General features: G+C 34.7%; 3 protein-coding genes across 6 annotated transcripts in view; all 3 read right to left on the bottom strand.

Moving 5' to 3' along the window:
* Window positions 1-509: 509 nt before the first annotated feature.
* Window positions 510-2,448, bottom strand: LOC131673396 (protein lin-7 homolog C-like). The gene is made up of 6 exons (XM_058951342.1): window positions 2,293-2,448; window positions 1,682-1,763; window positions 1,562-1,603; window positions 1,336-1,448; window positions 1,011-1,256; window positions 510-948 (listed from the first exon to the last, which is right to left on the bottom strand). Exons 2-6 carry the CDS (start codon window positions 1,716-1,718, stop codon window positions 793-795), a joined length of 594 nt encoding a protein of 197 aa, XP_058807325.1. The 5' UTR covers window positions 1,719-1,763; window positions 2,293-2,448; the 3' UTR covers window positions 510-792.
* Window positions 2,449-3,094: 646 nt separating this feature from the next.
* Window positions 3,095-19,366, bottom strand: part of LOC131673386 (alpha-catulin) — a 93,872-nt gene continuing 77,600 nt past the window's right edge. The window contains exons 3-11 of one of the 4 annotated variants that reach the window (XM_058951322.1): window positions 15,060-15,337; window positions 14,254-14,493; window positions 13,411-13,674; window positions 13,088-13,342; window positions 12,866-13,025; window positions 12,668-12,786; window positions 12,273-12,602; window positions 10,004-10,210; window positions 3,095-7,680 (exon numbers count right to left, since the gene is read on the bottom strand). In XM_058951322.1, the coding sequence (XP_058807305.1) occupies window positions 7,528-7,680; window positions 10,004-10,210; window positions 12,273-12,602; window positions 12,668-12,786; window positions 12,866-13,025; window positions 13,088-13,342; window positions 13,411-13,674; window positions 14,254-14,493; window positions 15,060-15,337 (2,006 nt within the window). In that variant the 3' untranslated portion in view covers window positions 3,095-7,527. Of the gene's footprint in view, window positions 7,681-10,003; window positions 10,211-10,984; window positions 12,603-12,667; window positions 12,787-12,865; window positions 13,026-13,087; window positions 13,343-13,410; window positions 13,675-14,253; window positions 14,494-15,059; window positions 15,338-15,523; window positions 15,602-19,366 lie in introns of those variants that run through there. The other 3 variants (XM_058951323.1, XM_058951321.1, XM_058951320.1) reach the window with 3 other exon arrangements.
* Window positions 8,339-9,979, bottom strand: LOC131673387 (uncharacterized). Its single transcript, XM_058951324.1, has one exon. The coding sequence runs from the start codon at window positions 9,437-9,439 to the stop codon at window positions 9,059-9,061; it is 381 nt and encodes a 126-aa protein (XP_058807307.1). The 5' UTR covers window positions 9,440-9,979; the 3' UTR covers window positions 8,339-9,058.

The raw sequence follows: 19,366 nt of genomic DNA, 5'->3' as shown, positions 1-19,366 counted from the left end.
CTCCCGACGAGTTTACTTCTCTTAGTGTTTGATATTGCTGGGTTATAAAATGTTTTTTTTTGTTTACTCCTCTTCTTTCTTTGTTTGTTCGATAACTAAACCAGCATACTCGATGACAAAGTGAGCAATATATTTTAGAGATCTAAAAATTATTTAATTTTTTCAGCTATTTAATTCGAAAACTTGAGTAATATATTATGAATTGTATTGGCTACATCAAAACTAAAAGCAATTTAAAAATAACTTTTTGAAAATAAATCATTTGATATAAAATCTAAAAAATTTTAAATAAATAATAAATCTGGACACATTACAACGAGTTTGTGTAGAACGTAATCCCCTATCTTTTAAGTTACCATTGATTAAAATGATAAAATAAATTGAAACAATAAATCTCAAAGTAATTGGCACATTTCTAATGAGAAACGTTTCAAACCGAGAGATTACTAAACTACAGAAATTACTAAACTAAAAATCAATAAAAAATAGAAAATATTTGAAAATTGGATTAAACATACAATTTATTAACATAGTTATGCGACTGAATACGTGAGCAGACAAGTCAATTCCATTATTTGACGAATAAGATTTCTTTTTTTATATGCTACACGGGTACAGTATTAAAAGATCTAAAATTCCATAAGATTGTATTCCAATGACAATGAAAAGTTGGTCCAACTCGTAGATCTACGACGAATCTACAAAGAAGGTATCGATCCTACCAAAGGTACTTGTGAATAATTAGTTTTTTGATTCACATAGAGAGTTTGATTTTTGTAATTTTTAATCCATTTAAGGTACGTGCGAACGTCGTCGGGATCGCTGTTTATCGAAACGCATCTCCATCTCTTCAAGAACCCTCGGGGTATAACGTACGACGAGTTTCACCGAGTTTTGAGCCTGTTTTAACAATTCTACAGCTTTTTCGTGATTTTCTCCTTCAACGCACTGAAACAATTGTTTCTGTATTAAGATTTATAATCGTCAATTTTACTTGCTAATATACTTACCACTCCGTTAACAGATAATAATTGATCTCCACGTTTCAAACCACCATGTCGATCAGCAACACCACCCGGGATAATTCTAGATATAAAGATTGGAGAATTCTGCTCACGACCACCCATTACGTTAAAACCGAGACCCTCTTCGGTTTTTGGTAACTCCACCACTCGTGGATGTGCATGCCCTTCACTTGCAGCAAATGCAGCTACCGTTGCTTTGGCTGTTGCTGAAGCTCGAACGTCTTGTGAGCCCTGAAACATTTTTTATAAAATTACAAACTTTTAATTGTTCAATTTTCAAATGTGTGGCGAAGTAGTTTTGAAGAAATACCTGAACATCGACAGTATCGTAAATGTGTTCATAGACTTCGCGAACTGCATGTAGAAAGTCACTTTGTAAAACTTTCTGAAGAGTAGCTAATTTTGTTACGGGAATTTCCCCACCTGTAAACAATAAATAAATTTTTCGTTGAACATTCATGATATATATGAAAATATGTAAATTTATTATGATTTGTCATAAATGTATTTGATGTATATAATAACCAATAACTCACTTTTTTGAAGTTTATCTAGTAATTCAATTGATCTTTTGATGTCTGAAATTGAGAAAATTTTTATCGTAAATGATTCATAACTTGAGAAAAATATTTAAAGTTTGGAAAAACATAACATACCTCTTCCGAGTGTAAGAGTTTCTGACGCAACTGCCATAATTATGAAAATTTTTCTTTTAACAATTTCCAATACACCGATAAGCTGGAAAAAGATTATAATTATTAATTAGTTTATTGGTTATATAATGTTTGTTTTTAAACATGTTGATCATTTGGTGTTTTTAGAGTAGCTATTGCATAGGCATGTATCAAAACTTGGTGAATGAATTCCTCTAGAGTTCTATGAATATTCTATGAATATGTAGAAATTAGAATTATTTAAAACTTGAAGCTTTTTTTGAAATATAGACATATTTACTAATTTATTAAAATGTTATTGTCGATGATTTCAAAAACGTAAAAATATTAAAAGATGATTATAAACATTTAGTGGTTGTTCATTTAGTAAAATAACTATAAAGATTTAGTAAAAAATACTCTACTATCGTGAACTTTTCAATCATTATTTTATAAAAAACTATAGAAATACGACAGAACTAACATTCTAAAAACATATATGGTTAACTGTTTAAGAGTACATATTATAGCTTATTTCACTGTATATAATCACAGTACTATTAACCAAAGTAATTACTGACAGACATCTTTCGTAACTGAATTAGATTACTCACCAACAGAAGAATTTAGCAGAACTTTAAAAAAAACTCATATCAATCTTTACAGAAATAAAAGGAACGTAGTTATTACTAGTCAAACAATTGACATAAGCAGACAAGAATAGATCTAAAACAGCCAAGCAACTACAGTGTGTAGTACACACGTCCACAGTGAACGTCGCTGACCCTCGTCTCTGTCTTTGCGCATGAGCTTTCGACCCCTGTGGAGCGTGATGTGATCGGGCCTACGTTATTTTTATCCTTTGGAAATTTTCTGTTTTATCGATTGGTGGTAACTTGTTTTGAATATCAAGCTCTGATCGACAAGTTGATTGTCAGTGGGCACAAAAAAATCAATAATTATAGAAAATAAAAAAGCTTTCGAACATCACTGAAAAACGTATTATTATTTAGGTGCTCTATTGTATAAAACTTTACATTTTTTTTTTCCAGATGTCTTTCAAACATCTCATTAAAAATAGACAAACAATCTTAATAAATACTAGAGAAATTTAGAAAAAAAATTTTTAAAAACAACTTAAAAATATTAAAATATTAAACAACTGAAAGAAAAGCTTCACAAAAAGGTTCAAAACTTTACTTGTTATAAAGAAAAGGCAAATAAGGAATAAATAAAAATAACTATTTTACGTATAAAGTATTGTTAAAAAAGATTTTGTCAAGGTTTGATCCTTAACTACAGTTTTTTTAGAATATTTGATAATTAACTATGGAGTGTCAGGACTTTCATTATACTAACTTTATATGTTGGTAAGTGAAACACAAATCATAATTTCAAATACAATAATTTATTTGTTCTTATTATCGTCAGCTTTTTTTTTCATTTGTCATGATGTTCTGTTACATAAAGAAGTAATAATATCGCTTAACATGAAGTACGAAATCTATTCTAGATATTTCGTTAAATCATTTGTTTTTTATCTCATTTCGATCTTCACGTACAAATCAAAAGATACATCGTTTTTCCACAAATAGATTCGCATTATACCGTTTTTACTTTCTTCGAAGTGACTTCAAATTGTTTCAGCATATAATGGAAAAAATTTCGCGCTATCCAACGGCATCCATAAGCATCGATAGGAAGACTATAGTTTTATTCGCAACCATTTCTTATATTGATACTCTGTCTGATCAAAACTTTTTAAATTCGCATTATTTTTAATGTTATAATCTGGAAACAGTGAATAGGTAACCAAATAAATTGAACATAGATTCGATTGGTTATTTTTCAATTACACAATGCAAAGACGTAACTTTCTTTATTTGTCCATATATAAATTTGAAGAATTATTGTAATGATCATTTACACCGCTTTATTTATTTACTTTATAAAAATCTTACTCCTCAAATCTTACGAGAGCGTAAGACTCGAAATTTGCGCTCGCCGTAAATTCGCTATTACTCACAAAATATATAACGTCTTTATAATCTATTGTGTATGTCTATTTTTTTCATATTCATATCGAAAAAGTTTTCTAACCATCTTTGTCTTTAAAGAAAAGTTATACAGCAGTACGTATATTTACCGTTCTTATAATCTTTTTATATGATTATTGGTATTTTATGTCAGTCAAATAATCTTGTATCTATTACACTTTGTTTTTTCTCACATTATTTAATAGTAGCGCTTACTCCCCAGTTGTATTGTTTTTATTATATACAAACATGCACATTTTGAAACTTATGTCTGTATGACGACCAATTTGTTTTTTCACTAGCGCAATTGATATAGCATAGTCAAAAATGTTCTTTTATTTTTATCGAGCTTAACATGCTTGATTGCGTTTATTGTTTTTATTCCATTTCTCCCAAGATAAACAAGTGTTTAAAATGCAATTTACATTAGGCTTGCGAATATCAGCTGACAATTTTTTTGGTTTACTTTGACGCGAAACTTTACAAGAGGACCAATAGAAAATGCTTTAGCTTTATTAGGTACTATTAAAAATTTTTAAGCAAAGCTTGTATTACCTAAAACGAGCGATATTTGTGCGCGCCTCTAAAGCGATATTTTTTTTATTTGTAAGCCGTAATTATATTTTTATTTTTCTTACAAAAAGATAAGCTTCTAAGTGAAATGATTTGTATAAAAAATGTGTGTATGCTTAGTATTTTTAATATTTGTGTAAAAAGTTGATTCTTGTTAGCAGTTTAATAATAATCACTAAATAGCGCAGAATTACGGTAAAAAAAGTTAAAATATTTTATTCGAAGAGTTTTCATCAATGTAAATGTCGGAAAAATTCAAATTTCTTATAAATTATTTTTAAGAACGGCATATTTTCTTATTTCAAATGCGTGTATTATGCAAGGATGGGTAGTTATGATTTTACGTGCATTAATTGTTTTTATAAAATAATTAATTATATGTAGAAGATTGTCATCGACTTATCAGATTTTATAATTTTTTGTACTCAAATGAAATTTTTGAAATAATTATCATGATTCCTTGTTTTTTATTTATTCCGAATAGAATTTCAATACTTTCAAAAGTTTTAAGCTCCATTCGTTGTGTATTTTGTTCTTTAGTATTTTTTTCTATTTTTGAAAGATGACACAACTACATTATTTTTTTTTGCAAGTATTGTTTAGAAGATTTCATTAATGATTATAACAATCAAGTGATGAAACATTTAATCAAAGAATTCATTTCATACTATTCTAAGAATAATGGCAGGCACAAAATCTTTAATCTAATTTGCAGTCCACCTATATCACGGTAAATTACGATTTGTAATTTCTATCTATTTCCAATTTGTACATTTACGTTTATAGAATAATCGTGTATCAACGTTTATTTTATTTATCGACTTTACCAACATCATTTTCCATTGTGTCTTGAATAAATATGTGCGTTCGCTAAGTAGATCGTTTTTAAAAAATTTTTACGGTTATCTAAATGTTCATTCATTTAAAAATGTACTAACTCTATAAAATAAGTCTTGTAATTTGACAAATACTTTCTTTTTTTATTTTATTTAATTAGAACGTAATATACGAAAGTGAACCCTGGTCGAAGCTTTAGATGGAATCATTAATTATGATATACGATTATATGAGGAATATTTTAAGCAGAATGATAGAAATAGAATATAGAAAAAATAGTTTAAAAGCAATTATGTTGATGGTTGACATGATGCCGATTCTGTACAAGTATCTTAATTATTAATAATATTTGTTAATAGATTACTTTTTGATAACAGAATTCAATAGATTTAATTCAATTATAGCACATGAGAGAGGTATATCATTGTCTCTATACTAAGATTTATATTATTTACAAACTAGAAGTAGTTTTGAATAAAGTTTATTAAGCTGAGGAGATAAACTATTAAAAGTATTGAACGGATATAAAATACTAGTAAAGTTTTATATCTCCTCTAGTTATTAATTATTAAGATGAAAGCACCAAATTGACAAATAACTTACATTTTAACGAAATATATATTCAAGTAATTTCATTCGTACGTAAAGTGACTTATTTGAATTTCCAAAATATTTGTGCTTTCACACACATGTATAATGTTATATGTTATAACGAAAACAAAATGTCACTTGAATTCTAAATCGAAGACAAAGATATATTACAGAGTATATACAATATTATAAGCATGAATAAGACATCAACATTGTCTATTATTTGAAGAATGACGTATATCTAGGAACTTTTATTCAAGAAGATCAATGCATTAAAAATCAATTGTCACAGTGGTTTCATAAATTGGTGTATTAGATGTATGATTTACAAAATTATTCAAGTAGTATTTGAAAAAGCAATAAGTTTTTCATATGTTTACAAGAAGATTCGCACTCGTTAATATTGTAATATAGAGATTAAGCGTATTGAAAATGAGTACGTTCCTTTGGAAAACTAATAATTCGTTATTTTAACAATAATTAATAATATTAGACTAAAGAAAAATCGTATAATTTTTGTTTTGTGCCGACCCTGTGTAATACAAGTATATAGTGCGAGGAAACAACGAAAGAATGAGGACACATCAACGCAATTTATAATACGCATTTATGATATCGTTATATAACAATCAGAATTGGAAAAAACATCTGCGAGTGTTAAATGCCTCTAAATGTCAAGATTTTCGAACTTTAAGTTCTTCTTTTCTCTTTTCCTTTTTTTATTTTATTTATTAATTCGTTAATGATTAGTCAGTTCACTGTTTTGTCTTTTTTGTTATATTTTTAGCTTTTTATAGCAATGACGTCATTTGTTTTAAAAATTATATTCTACATATATATGGAATTTATTTAAGGCTCAGCAGCCTATCATACGTGTATACACATATACATCGTATCTATATATATTTATTTTGACGAAATGTAGAAAAAATGCTCTGTCAACGTTATTCTCGATTGCGTACAATTAAATATATACAAACTACAAAGACTTTGACGCACGAAAGAAGCTCGATTGTATTTTTACTAAACAATGACCGAGAAAACGAAAAAAACGATCATTTGAAAAGATTGTTGGAATGATCTCACAGAGTGATTGTTTATTGTGTTCTCTCGCGTCTGTTAAACTTACATGCTATACTAGAAACTGTACATCACTGGAAGAGAATACATCTCGTGGCACGATTTATTTATAAAAAAAGTCATTTTTTTCATCAATGCGACGAACACCCTAGATCCAGTTCACAGTATCTCGAAACATAGATTCCGCAACTCTTCAATGTTTGCAGTAACAACGTCATATCGTTATCAACGTTAATGGAAAAAATTGTACAAAAATATAATGGTATACCGTTGAAGTTGAATCGTCGGGTGTTCGACAGTAGATGTCGTGATGACGACAGCCGAAAAAAAACAAGGAAAAAATAATGTTCAACCGGTAAATTATCACGTCACACGTCATCTTAAAGCTTCACCATTGCCACAAAGTACGTCCCTGACCGCCCTGCTGCCGCCCAACAGGTCTCCTTCTGAGGCTAACATTTTCGTACCTCGATTTTCACACGCAGCCGTGTAAAACAAAGTGAAACAGACATAAAACGTTGGACGTGGGTGTTCGTATGGTTCTAGTTTCAGTAACGGCCTTTTCAACAACAGCGTGAAAATGAAAGAGATAGGAAAAAGTTCGTTTGCCCGTCGAAAAAAATCGAAGAAAAAAGTTATGGGCAAGCATTTGATTATAGAAGCCTAGAAGAGTAAAAAGGAAACCCGCGTGCGGCGAGCGTCCCCCTTGGCCCGTCGGGCCATCCCGAACTGTCAGACAGACGGATCGCTGCCGGGAGCGGAGCCCGCCTTGCTGCCGTCGCCACCCGCGCCGCTTCCATCGCCGTCGGCACCCACGCCGTCTCCGCCCCGGTACGGCAAGCCGCCGGCCCCGCGCGCCGACAGACCTCGGAAATCCAGGTTGTACTGTAACAATGTTAAAAAAAAAGAAGAGAAGAAAGGTCGTCAAAACGACCGGCATTAGTTTCATCATTCAGACATTTGCACGATGATCGTGCTTTTTTTTTATCTTTTGGAGTGGGGATATTGCAACTATGAATGATTATTATTAGGTATATAATACATCATTGTCATGGATACTCCGTAGAAAAGATGTCGTTAGGGAATAGTAATTAATTTTTTAAATAAAAAATATATATACAAACTATTGCAAAATAGTTTATTGTTGAAAATTGAAAGTTTTTATTTTTCAAATCTGTTCAAGATTAAAATAAAAATATTTTAATTGTGAAAAATCAAATTTTTTTATATATCGACTACGATTTTTCGAATCGGTATTAATAATTTTTAAACGTCTAAACTTTTTTACAATAATTTATATTTATTTGCAATGATTTGCGAATTTTTTTCAATAACTTATGCATTTCGAACGCTACATTTTTCTATCAGAGTATCCTGAGGTAAAGGCATGTTTCTCTGTAAAAAGGATGTGAAATTTTATTCTATTAAGAAACGAAGATACAGGTTGTAGATAAAATCTTTTATCCACGACAACCTGTAACTTCATAAATATTAATTCTTAACAATAACATAAGTACAGTTGCTGTGAGAGTAAACAATTAAGTTAGTGCTGGTGAGAGATCTAGAAAAAACTTCAAAAATCAAATCAGAAAAACTTTTAAATCAGTCAACCTTACCAATATATGCTTAGTCCAATTGTGTTTTTCTCGACAATATACATTTGAAAAATCCATTAACTCAGTGGAAGCAATATATTCAACATTGTTGAGAAAAACATAGTTTTACATAGTTATAGAATATCTGCACGATTCACTGAAAATATCAATCAATAGGCATGTTATACACAAAGGACACGTATTAGCATCTACACATTAGTTGATTAGTCGGAGCATACAACGCACAAAAAATCACGACAAAAATCGAGCTCTGGAACATACTATTTTACCTATAATAATATTGTATCTAATCCAAAAGAAGCCAACAAGGTGATGCCCGAGGCAAAAGTCATAGTCGTTATTCCTCTAAGGAAAAAGGGTATGTGTGCGTGATGATGGAAGTGTAAAAAGCAGTATATAGAAAAGAGAGATAAAGCCATAAAAGCCGCACCTGGTACGTCACCGCGTGTTTACTCTAACGATGCAAGAGTAGCAGAAGAAGAAGAACAAGAAGAACAAGAAGAAGAAGAAGAGGAGGAGAGTAGAAGTAGAAGTAGAAGTAGAAGAAGAAGAAGAAGTGATAGAAGTGATAGCGTGGTGGTGATATGCTTGTGCGCGTATGACAGTAGAGAGTCGAGGCAGCACAGCAGCAGCCCCATGGCCGATTGTCATCTCGAGTGTCTAATCTGATAAAGTTGCGGTGGCAATTGTTGATTATGCAGGTAATGCAATGCATCCTCGGTCGTCATGTTCCTTGATAAAGTAGCTACTGCTGGAAAAACCTTATGCCGTTGTCGCATACGAGAAATCGCTGGTAGTGTATTATTGTAATGATTGAAATTCAATTGATTGACCAGTAATTCATTAAGTAATGGCAATGGATCGGGTGGCGGTGGACGAAATATGGCATACAATTGTTCGGGAGTCAGTGGATGTGGCTGTACGTATGGTCTCGCGTGTGGTATCAATTGTGGACTTATTGGATACAGACAATCCTCTTCTCCTTGGCCGGGTGGCGTTGGTGGGTTCATCTCCATGTACTGCGGCATGCTCACATTGTGCTACGAGTGTGATGGTGCATTATTTTCATTTTTGTCATCGAACAACAACGAATCATATCAGAAAATATATATAATAAATAACAGAGTGAATGAATGCTATAAGAATACAATTAGAATAGTTCTTTTCTTTATTTTTGTTTCTGATACCGCCAAAGACGAGATTTATTGAATGTTCAAAAGTTAGTTAACGACATTAATGTGATATGAATAACACGAGTATACAAGCGACTCGTGATACTCCGATTAGATAATTTGATAGACATGATCTAAATAGGGTGGTGCTATCGCGACACATCTACGATTCAATGTTATGAATACAGGCATCCATCAGCCAACTCTGTTACATCTGTCATGAACTTCTCGTACAGATGTTTTTCATAATAATCGTAACAAGAATGATTAGCATATTGTTTGTTAATTGAGTTATCGTCTTTCGCGTATACTCCAATTTCACTACTAATAAAAATCCATATATGTAATCTATCTCAATATCAATACAGGGCGTATGTTAAGTACAATAACATTGCCAGTATACCATACAATGAAACTCACCTTTGTGGCGCAGACGAAGCACGTGGTCACAACTTTCGATATAACGTTCATGAGATTTTTCGTCTCTTGTATAACATTGTCGACCTTGATGAATGTGGCTGCTTTTCCGACGGTGGGATTTTTCACGGTGAACTGCAGCTGCTGGACATACGTCGGCACGCGATCCAGATTTTCCAGCAGTTCTTTTTTGTGTGGCCCACCCGGCACCTGCGCCCAACACACCAAATCTACATTAGATGCATTCGCTGCATGGGGTTTATCGTATCGCTAAACAATAATTCGAGTGTTAATTTTAGGTACTCGACAGCTACACAATTTTTTCTTATTTAAAAATAAGTATATACTTATTTTCCGAAAAAAATGAAGCTCGAGCAGTGTGCTTGTTTAGCGATCTGGTATTATGTATTATTAATTTGGCATTTATCTTTGAAAATTTTGTAATAGAATATGCATGTATTTATGCTATGTCTGAATCTAAATTTAACGATCGTATATATAACCGTGAAATCAAACTAATCATCTGCGCGCATGCACACATTTCTGACAGAGTTTTCAACTTTGTAGATCAACTAAAATTAACATTCTTTCTATTTGCAGTTGTCTGCATACGCGCATTTAGTCATCTAGAGTTTTATCTTTCCTAATTAAATACAATGCAATAATATAGAAGTATAATAATAAATCAAAGAAAAAGAAAAAAGATAAGATAGAAGTATAGTATTAAAAGAGTGATAATGTGAGTGACAGTGATACAGTACAGACCTTGATGCTTTTGCCAGCTTTGCGAATTATCAAACGTAACATATTTTACTTTATTGTCATTTAATATTTCAACAGATAGTACTTGTATAAAAATGTTTCGTTTAGTTACACTATATTTCATGTACAAATCAGAGTTTATCAAAAGAGATACATTAGCTTTCTGAGAAGCTAGCAAAAACTTTCTTTTGGGACACGTTTTATTATATATATGTATGTGTGTTTGTATATATATATATGTATTATATATACACACACACACATATATTTATTTATTTATTTATATGTTCATGCCCCAGTTAGTGGAAGGAGAGAAGGGGACCACAATGCACATAGACGTCGTCCTCAGACGGAAGCATTCCCGTAGCATCTAAAACACACCTTACTATCGTACACAGAAAAAACATGTTTTTTTTTTAAATAGTTATGATAGTATGTACGTTAATACTTAGAGATGCACATCATATTGTATTTTATTTGAAAAATTTATTACTTTGATATACTATCCAAGATCACACGCTGATTAATTAATTGTTCAAATTCAATTTTGAATCGTGTGATCTCGATTTATATTTTTATAGATAGATTACACATTTTCGACATAAATACTGTTGATCCAAAAAAAAGAATGCTTACATTTGTTGAAATACAACTAATTTAATGACTGCTACTACATGGCAAAAAGATAAGAAAAATAGTTGGATAAAAAAAGATATGATGTATTATTACAGGCGAGGTGAAGATTTTTGTATGAAAAATAATGAACAAATAGAGAATGATAAACAACCAATGGATCTAAAGTAAAGATAGAAAAAGTTACCTGGATGGAGGCATTCAAGAGCGAGGGTCAATCGAAAGAGCGGTTATTATAATACAGAAATGTACAGGTTAGCACTGATCTCTCGAAAAAGAAATAGTTAAATGGTGATAATAGAAAGACTGATAGGTGGCGTTTCAAATTAATTAGACAGCTATATCTTATTTAGCCTAACTAGGATGTTTCGCATAAAGGGCAGTAAACGTGTTTTTTTATATATTTCAACGTGTTTTCTAAAGCTAACTTTCATTGCGCATAAGCTTCATCCAGTTTTTTGTGAGCAAAGTGAATAGGTAAAATAGTGCTATATTTGAGTGAGCATAGTCTTGTCTTTGACGTTGCACGTAGCGTGTGTGAAAGAGAGACCGAAAAAAAGAATGAAGAAGCTTGGATGTAACTTGTGCGCAGAAATAGTATTGAAGACCAAAAAAATATGAAAAAAAGAAATAGATAGAAATGATAGTCCAACAGCAATGAAGTATCCAATAGCACGAGTATTGGGATGGTCAAGTCCAATATATAATTGGTAAACAATGGATAAGAAAGATAGAATAGAGTTAGAGAGAATAATTGAGAGAGTAAGAGAGAGTAAGAGAGAGAGAGGGGGGGGAGAGAAAGAGAGAGAGATGATTCAGAACAATTCCAGTTAATTGGAGTGCTAAATGAGCAAAATTGGCGATCAAGCTGATGTACCTGATAGCTGAATTGTCTCACAACTTTGTACAATCTGTTTGCCTCCTCGGCGAAGTATTCGGCTTGGGTGAACAAATCTTGGGTTGTCTTGAGCGCGCCCTCGCCACGCGTAAATTGATACATGGAGAACGCCATCGAAGACATATTTTTCGCTCTTTTAACGATATCGTTGTTCTCCTCCAATGCGCTACCGTTCTCTTGCCATTTTTCCGTCTCGGCTTCCATCTCCGAAGTTATGCGTTTCATCTCGAGGCCGGCTTTGGCAATTTTCGCCTGCTCCTCGCTATCTAATCTTACTGGTTTCAAAGGTTTGCTTGTTGTACCGTGCTTCTGTTGCCAGCAGAGTTTCAAAGGTTAAGTCTCGAAGAAAAGGTGAGGTGACAGCTTGAACTTACCCCTGGTCGCGGGAGAGACATGTATACTTGCTTTTCAGGTCGATTCTGACATAACTCGAGAACGTCTTTTGCCACCGTCGTCACGTCCGACATTAACCATTGCCACATATCTGCAAATACTAAAATACCGAAAAGAAGAAAAGGAAAGTTTATCTCTATCGCTCGAAGTAAAGAAAAGGAAAAGAGTATTGAGCCAACCTTCGAGATTTTCAATGGCAATTTTACTCGTGGGGTGCCTCGACAACGTGTGCGCAGCTGTGACGACTTGAGGTCCATATATCCGGAGATTAATTTCTGTGAATTTTGCGGATACTTGCAAAGACTCTGTGAGTGCGATGTGCCTCAATAATTTGCAAACCTGCCGAACAAATAAGACAATCAGCAAGTTGATACCGGGCTGATTAGCGAAAAAGAGCGCACTTCGAGTATGTGCTCGATGTATTCGTGAAAGCGATCGCTGCACTCCTGTAGCCTCTCCATGTCACTGGTCAGCGCGAAATTACGAATAGTCGAGACTAGTTCTTGACCAGCTTTGGTCACTTGATTTAAGTCGCCAGCTTGCTCCATCGTCGTTTGACATAACTGATGTCTAAGATCACGCGTTGCTCGCAGAACACCAAGAACCGCTTGATCCAACTCGGAATTCGGGGACGCTCCCGTACTCGAGTCAAAGTTCTACGAAGCAAAGAACAAAGTTGAAAGTGCGAACAACTGCTTTTTTTTTTAAAGAAAAGACAGCTTACCATACTATTGCCAATGCGCAGCAGTGTATTGAGTTCGAGTTTAGCTCTGTCGCAGAGTAGAAGTATGTTCTCGCGATGCTCGTGACTCGTGTAAGCACTGTCGGTGAAGTCTTGGGTACGTTCGACAACGACGTCCAGCGCCGATGTCAGTGTCTCACGGCAACCGGCACTTAGCAATGTCACTCGAGTCGATTCTACTAGACGCTCGAACTGCTTCAGTGCTGAGAACACCGTGCTGCTATCCCAGTCCTCCTGTTGGGGGCTCTGCGTCAATGACCAATCGACAAGATACCTTTTATTTCATCCTATCTTTTACACAAGTTGGTGAGTTTTAGAAAACGTTATTCATAGTAAAAAAAACTATTTAATGGAGAAATACATTTTTCTTCGAATAACAGTGCAATATGTTCGAGAAAAGGAGTGTCTCTGAAACTTAATGTTCTTAAATTATCATTCATAAATCTTAATTTTGTCAAGGACTTTTTTCGGTAACACAATTCTCAATTGGCTCATAAATTAAAAAAAAATACTTAAAATAATAATTATAAAATTAGATTTCATAAAAAATAACGTTATCATTTTAACCAATGTTTCTTCAATTTAAGAAATTAATAAGTTTATAACATGAGTTACTTATATCTAAAATGTTAAATCTTGAAAAAACTTAAATTCCGCATTGCTTAGAAAAACGCAATTGATTTGATTTTGTGCAGTAAGAATGATTCGATTCAATAGTGAATTAGATTTGCTGCTGTTCACGTGCTTTGAAACCTCCGTCTAACATAACATGATATAAACTATAAATACAATTAAGTTTCTTGTGTTTGATAGAAAGAGGCTTACTTGCGAATTCAAGTAATCGGATCCGCTACAGTCAAGTACACCGTCCTTGACGACGTAATGAATGAGATCCATGGCTCGCCTCATCTGACAGAATACGGTATCACGATTCTCCTTGGCTGTCGCGCAGTCTGGGTGCCTTAAACATGCCTTGCTCGATGTCAGTAACATCATCGTACTACGCTCTAGTACTTGACGCGCTGCTGCCATTTGTGCCCGCCGCCTTTCGTCTTTCAAGTCGTTCTGGAATATTTTTTCATGTTTATTGTTTCGTCATTGAGCGACCTATAGAAAAGCTGTTGCTTGACAATTTGTGAACTCGATAAAACGGACTTGTCTTGCACGGCCAAGTTCCACAACGATATTGTTTTTAATAAGAACTAATAGCCTGTAATTAAAATTCTGAGCAGTCTTCACGACGCCTTCGAAAAAGTCATTAGTGTAATCTACGGGGATGGAAGTCTTGTAAAGGTCGCACGATCGTGTCTTTTATTTCTTTCGAAGTATTACCTATACGTGCACCAACTTGCAACAATTCAAGATAATTAATTTATCTTAAAAAAACGCTTTTGTAGTTCATCGATTGAATCCTGTCTTTGATGACATTGCGAGTTATTTTTTGTCATCGTCCATTGTAAAACATAAACAATCTGCGGTAAATAACATTGGAAGTAGCATAATCGATTGCAAATGTTTTTATATATAGCGTCCGATGTGAAATGAGATTGTTCTAAAGTATCAAGCATTCGACTGCGAAAGTAGTCATAGTTGATTAATTTCATTAGTAATGAAAGCAAAGCAAAATTAACCTGTCGATCACCCGTCATGTGAGCCAATTCGACCATCTCGGCTCCGAATTGACTGAATGCCTTGACGAATTCGGTGAAGTTGGATACACTCTCGAGTCTACCCAAACTGCGTGCTACCTTGTCCTTGGCCATGAGTAGTTGTTTCACCACCGTTATATCTGCTAGTAGTAAAACTCGCGTGACTGCGCCTAGCAGGCATTTGGCTGCCCTTACCACTGCCTCCCGATCCGTCAGACACTCCTCCATTGCACACTCGCATAACTTTTCAATAGCTGTGCCTGTGGACAACCAACGAATGTCTTCAAAACACTTTGAAAAATTTTCTTTCTAATCCATTATCGTTAAGCAGCCTGCGCAGCTCAGAATGTATCACACCAATCGCGAAATTTACGTAACGCTCAATTGACACATAAGCATGTAAGCATTTATAAGTAGATCACTATATCGTTGAGTTGAGTACCAACCTCAATTATACAATTGGAATTAACTCTCTGATTGCAGCTTCGGGAATGAAAGAATAAATGCAGCAAGCTGTATGAGAGTACTTTAGTTTTCCTGCCTAAAAAATATCAAGGTAATCAAGAAAGCTCGAGCGGCATTTATGCAAATCTCGCGGTCCGTTGATCGAGAGATGGAATAACCTAAATACTATTTGTTCCAAGCGTAGAAAATAAGACCATAAAATTGAATCGAAAATAAATAGATGGCGATTAATAAGAAAGATTTTTGTGAACGTGAGCGAACAAACAAGAACGCGTTTAGCGCAGGTAGCGAAAGTTGTACGACAAGGACACCCTAAATCGTAAAAACACGTAGCTGCTATTGTACTTTCGTAACGCGATGATCCGAAAATATTGTTATAAATGTATACGTGCGCATCTATATACTAATAATGAAACGATTAATTCGTCTCTGTCTCTCGAAGCTCAACACTTGAAACGTTCACGAGCGCACAGGCACTATCGTGGCCGTGACGCCCCTAGTTCCTAGAGTTGGGTTCTAGGAGGCTATTAGATCCCTCGAGAAGGACGTTTCTGGATATCGTGGATCACCCAAGTACGGATAGTCAGCAAAAAGACTGCTCTAGTCCGATAGGCTAAAGTAAGCGAGATGAGCAAGCGCGAGAGAAAAAGCGGAAAAATCAAAGGGCGGGGCTAACTGTGAGCGGAAAACGAGCCCCAATGAACATTACCTCGCACCGGCGGTGGTCAGGGCGAGCAGCTAGTGCGAGGTATCTTGATAGCCATCTTTAGTTTAGTTAGTTAGTCTAGCTACATCTTGCGCTTGTAAAGCATTAGTGCGATTTCCCTCTGCGTAGTATTAGTTTGTAGAAGTTTAGTTCAGGCTTTTCCTCGTTTATGACTGGGGTTTTTATGTTTTTACTTTAAAATCAAATTCGATGCGGTAAAAGGCTAAATCATAAAATGCCGAACCGGCTGGAAAAAGTTTACATCTCTTTTGGAATTCTATTATCGAATAGATCCAAGGTATAAGCACACGGCATGGTACAATGGAGTCAACGCTTTTCGTCTTTACAAACTTGACAATGGAGCGAGAGAACGAGTACCGGAGCTACCCCCAGCACTTTATTAATTCCTACACTTGGCCCTCACACGGAGTTCGAATTGTGGCTATTGGTTATTGTCTCGGAAACTTGCTAAGCCTTAGAATGCTATTTGTATGACTTTACGATAGATTTTTGTTGTTACTACCCTACATTCACCCTCGAGCGTTGAATCTTTAATTTATTCGTATCTCGAAAAGTTTTATGATGAAGATGTATAAATTGTTAATTCCGAAGCTTTTTTGTGCGGTCTACCTGTAAATAACTTCTGTAGTTGTTCTGGCTTGATATCAATGCAAACTTTAACAAACTATGAGCAAGGATAACTGATGTGCGAGTTTATTTACGTCAAAAATGAATGACGTACGAAGCATTCATCGCGCAAGCAGTTTCTTTAATATCATTTCACATATAACGCGCCAGGCCTGCATGTTATGAAAAATAGTGGTACTCTTAGAGGTAACACTTGTTAACAACTTATCTTTTATCGTTTATCATGCAAAAATTATGCGGTCATCGTTTCACGGCATATCTTGTGTAACATGTTTATTGACCACGTTATGAAATCCAATGCAACAGCCCTGCGACATTTTTAACAATGATTCAATTCGACGGGTTGCGTTGTTACGCGTACAAGCAAATTGCATTATAATTCAATTTTTGAAGAATGCACGAGTGCGCAACCTTGATAGAGACTATCAGAAATGAAAAAAGAAACGTATAGTCGGTGCACGAGTACTCGGGAAATTAAAATAACAGACCTCGAGTATTCGGAAATAGCCCGAGCATGAAATTGTACAGTGGGTGAGAGAAAAGTGGCTGTTGCATATAATTCACATAATATCCGTTCCGACCCACGCACGCATATGTGGTTTGTTGTAACGCTTCTTTTTTTTGCGAGACGACAAATTGCGAGAGGTTTTCATCGAGCTCTCTTTCCGCGTTTGAAGTATCGTTGCTCATCCTTTAGTAGTTTCAGCCTTTAGTACTGGAAAAAGCTATGATTTATATTTTTGTAGACATTTCGTTCGTGAATAATGTGAAAATCAATGAGACGTATTATGTTATTATTCGATAAGCGTTCAAGGATGTCGCACTAGAACACACTGTTTGTATAAGTTGCAAATCGATAATAAAATACTCAAATATAGACTAGTATTATAAGCAACTCGTTCACTACAGAATCTATAGCATTTTATAAAAGTAGAACAAATGTGAATGTGGTCAGCCACATGCGCCCAAAGAAAGGTCGTCTACGCAGCAGTACCATCAAGCCAACCCATTCGTGTGAGCAGATAAAAATAAATCCAACGCATTCAAAGTGACCTCGAAAGTGCATCGGAACGATGAAAAATCACCGCAATTTTTTTTCCTTTTTAAATCCCGGCTACGTTGGTTTAGGACACTACATACGGTTCCTCGTTTTTTGCTCTCGATCGAGAAAGCAATTTATCGATACGATATCACCTTTGATCATTTTTCCTTTCAACGGACTTTTGTGTAATACTCTGTGGGAATTTGATAATTTACTACAACTCGCGCGCGCGCCGCTAAAATTTTGTTATCGCCGTGTGATGAAACACTACACTGCCCGGCATTCTTTTGTTACATCGTTTGTGGCATTGGAAAATAGTGGAGATTGCAGAGTGCTTTGTTGTCGAGTTGCCTTGGCGACAGTGTAGAAAAATAAAATTATAGGTATAGTGTCGCAATTTACGTTGCGCGCGCAATCTTGATCAGACCGCCTGCCGAGATGAAATATTCAGCAACGCACTAATTGCACAAGCTTATCGATCTCTTTTGTTGCAGATTAAATAGTAGCTGCAAATTAATTCGTTTTAATATGAAAATAATATCACGGCACATGTGTGACGAACGATCTGTAATTTTTACTTACAAGCGAATCGTAATTAATGAATCCGACAATAATCTTGTGTCGCCTATCAATTTTCAATCTATGTGTACTTCAAGAAAGTAGGTCACGTGGCATCGCTCGCAGCCAATTTTACTCGGAAAATAAAGACACGCGACCTCGTTTTTCCAGGCCATTTGTAAAGTTGTAACGACAACAGAAACACGGAAAACTGAATTCGATAACGCCAAAGGTAAAACTTAAATTAAAGTGCGGAAAAGAATCATATTAGGTCGATAGTATATAGAAAGGAATTATTACAACGAATTTGAATAGTAAAGTTTTACGCCAATACCTATTTTGCAAATTAAACCACTTGCCACGGAGCAAAGTCGTACGAAAATAATTTTTTTTAATTAACTCAAGTGCTCAGATTAATTTGCTCGCAGTCTACAGTTCATGAAATCGCAATAAAAAACAAAACACTTTCTGAATCCTTGTTTGATGTACCTCGTAAACGCATCGACACGCGTGCAGCGAGTGCAGGAAACGATTGGCGCGTATACGTGACATTGCAGCTAATGGGTGAGAGGTGGAATAAACAGCCGGAGATATAAAAAGGGAAACGAGCTTCGGAGAAGTGGATTAAAGCCAGTCACCTTGATAGCGGGGGCTTCATGCAGATATTGTAGGCGCGCACTACTCGTGTACACCTTGACCTGCGCTTTTCTCACTCGATCTATACTCTCTTTCATGATAATTGCCAAGGGGAGAAGTTTTCGATGAGCAAAAATTTTCAGTCACGCAATGCTCGAAAATTCAAGTTCATTTCCTTGGCTCATGGAGATTCGAGGGGTGAGTATGACAAGGTCGATTTGAACCTGTACTTTC

Source organism: Phymastichus coffea, unplaced genomic scaffold (genome assembly GCF_024137745.1).
Source record: "Phymastichus coffea isolate CEN01 unplaced genomic scaffold, Cenicafe_Pcof_1.1 PCOF00175, whole genome shotgun sequence".
Classification (NCBI taxonomy): domain Eukaryota; kingdom Metazoa; phylum Arthropoda; class Insecta; order Hymenoptera; family Eulophidae; genus Phymastichus; species Phymastichus coffea.
This window is presented reverse-complemented; position numbering and strand designations above follow the sequence as displayed.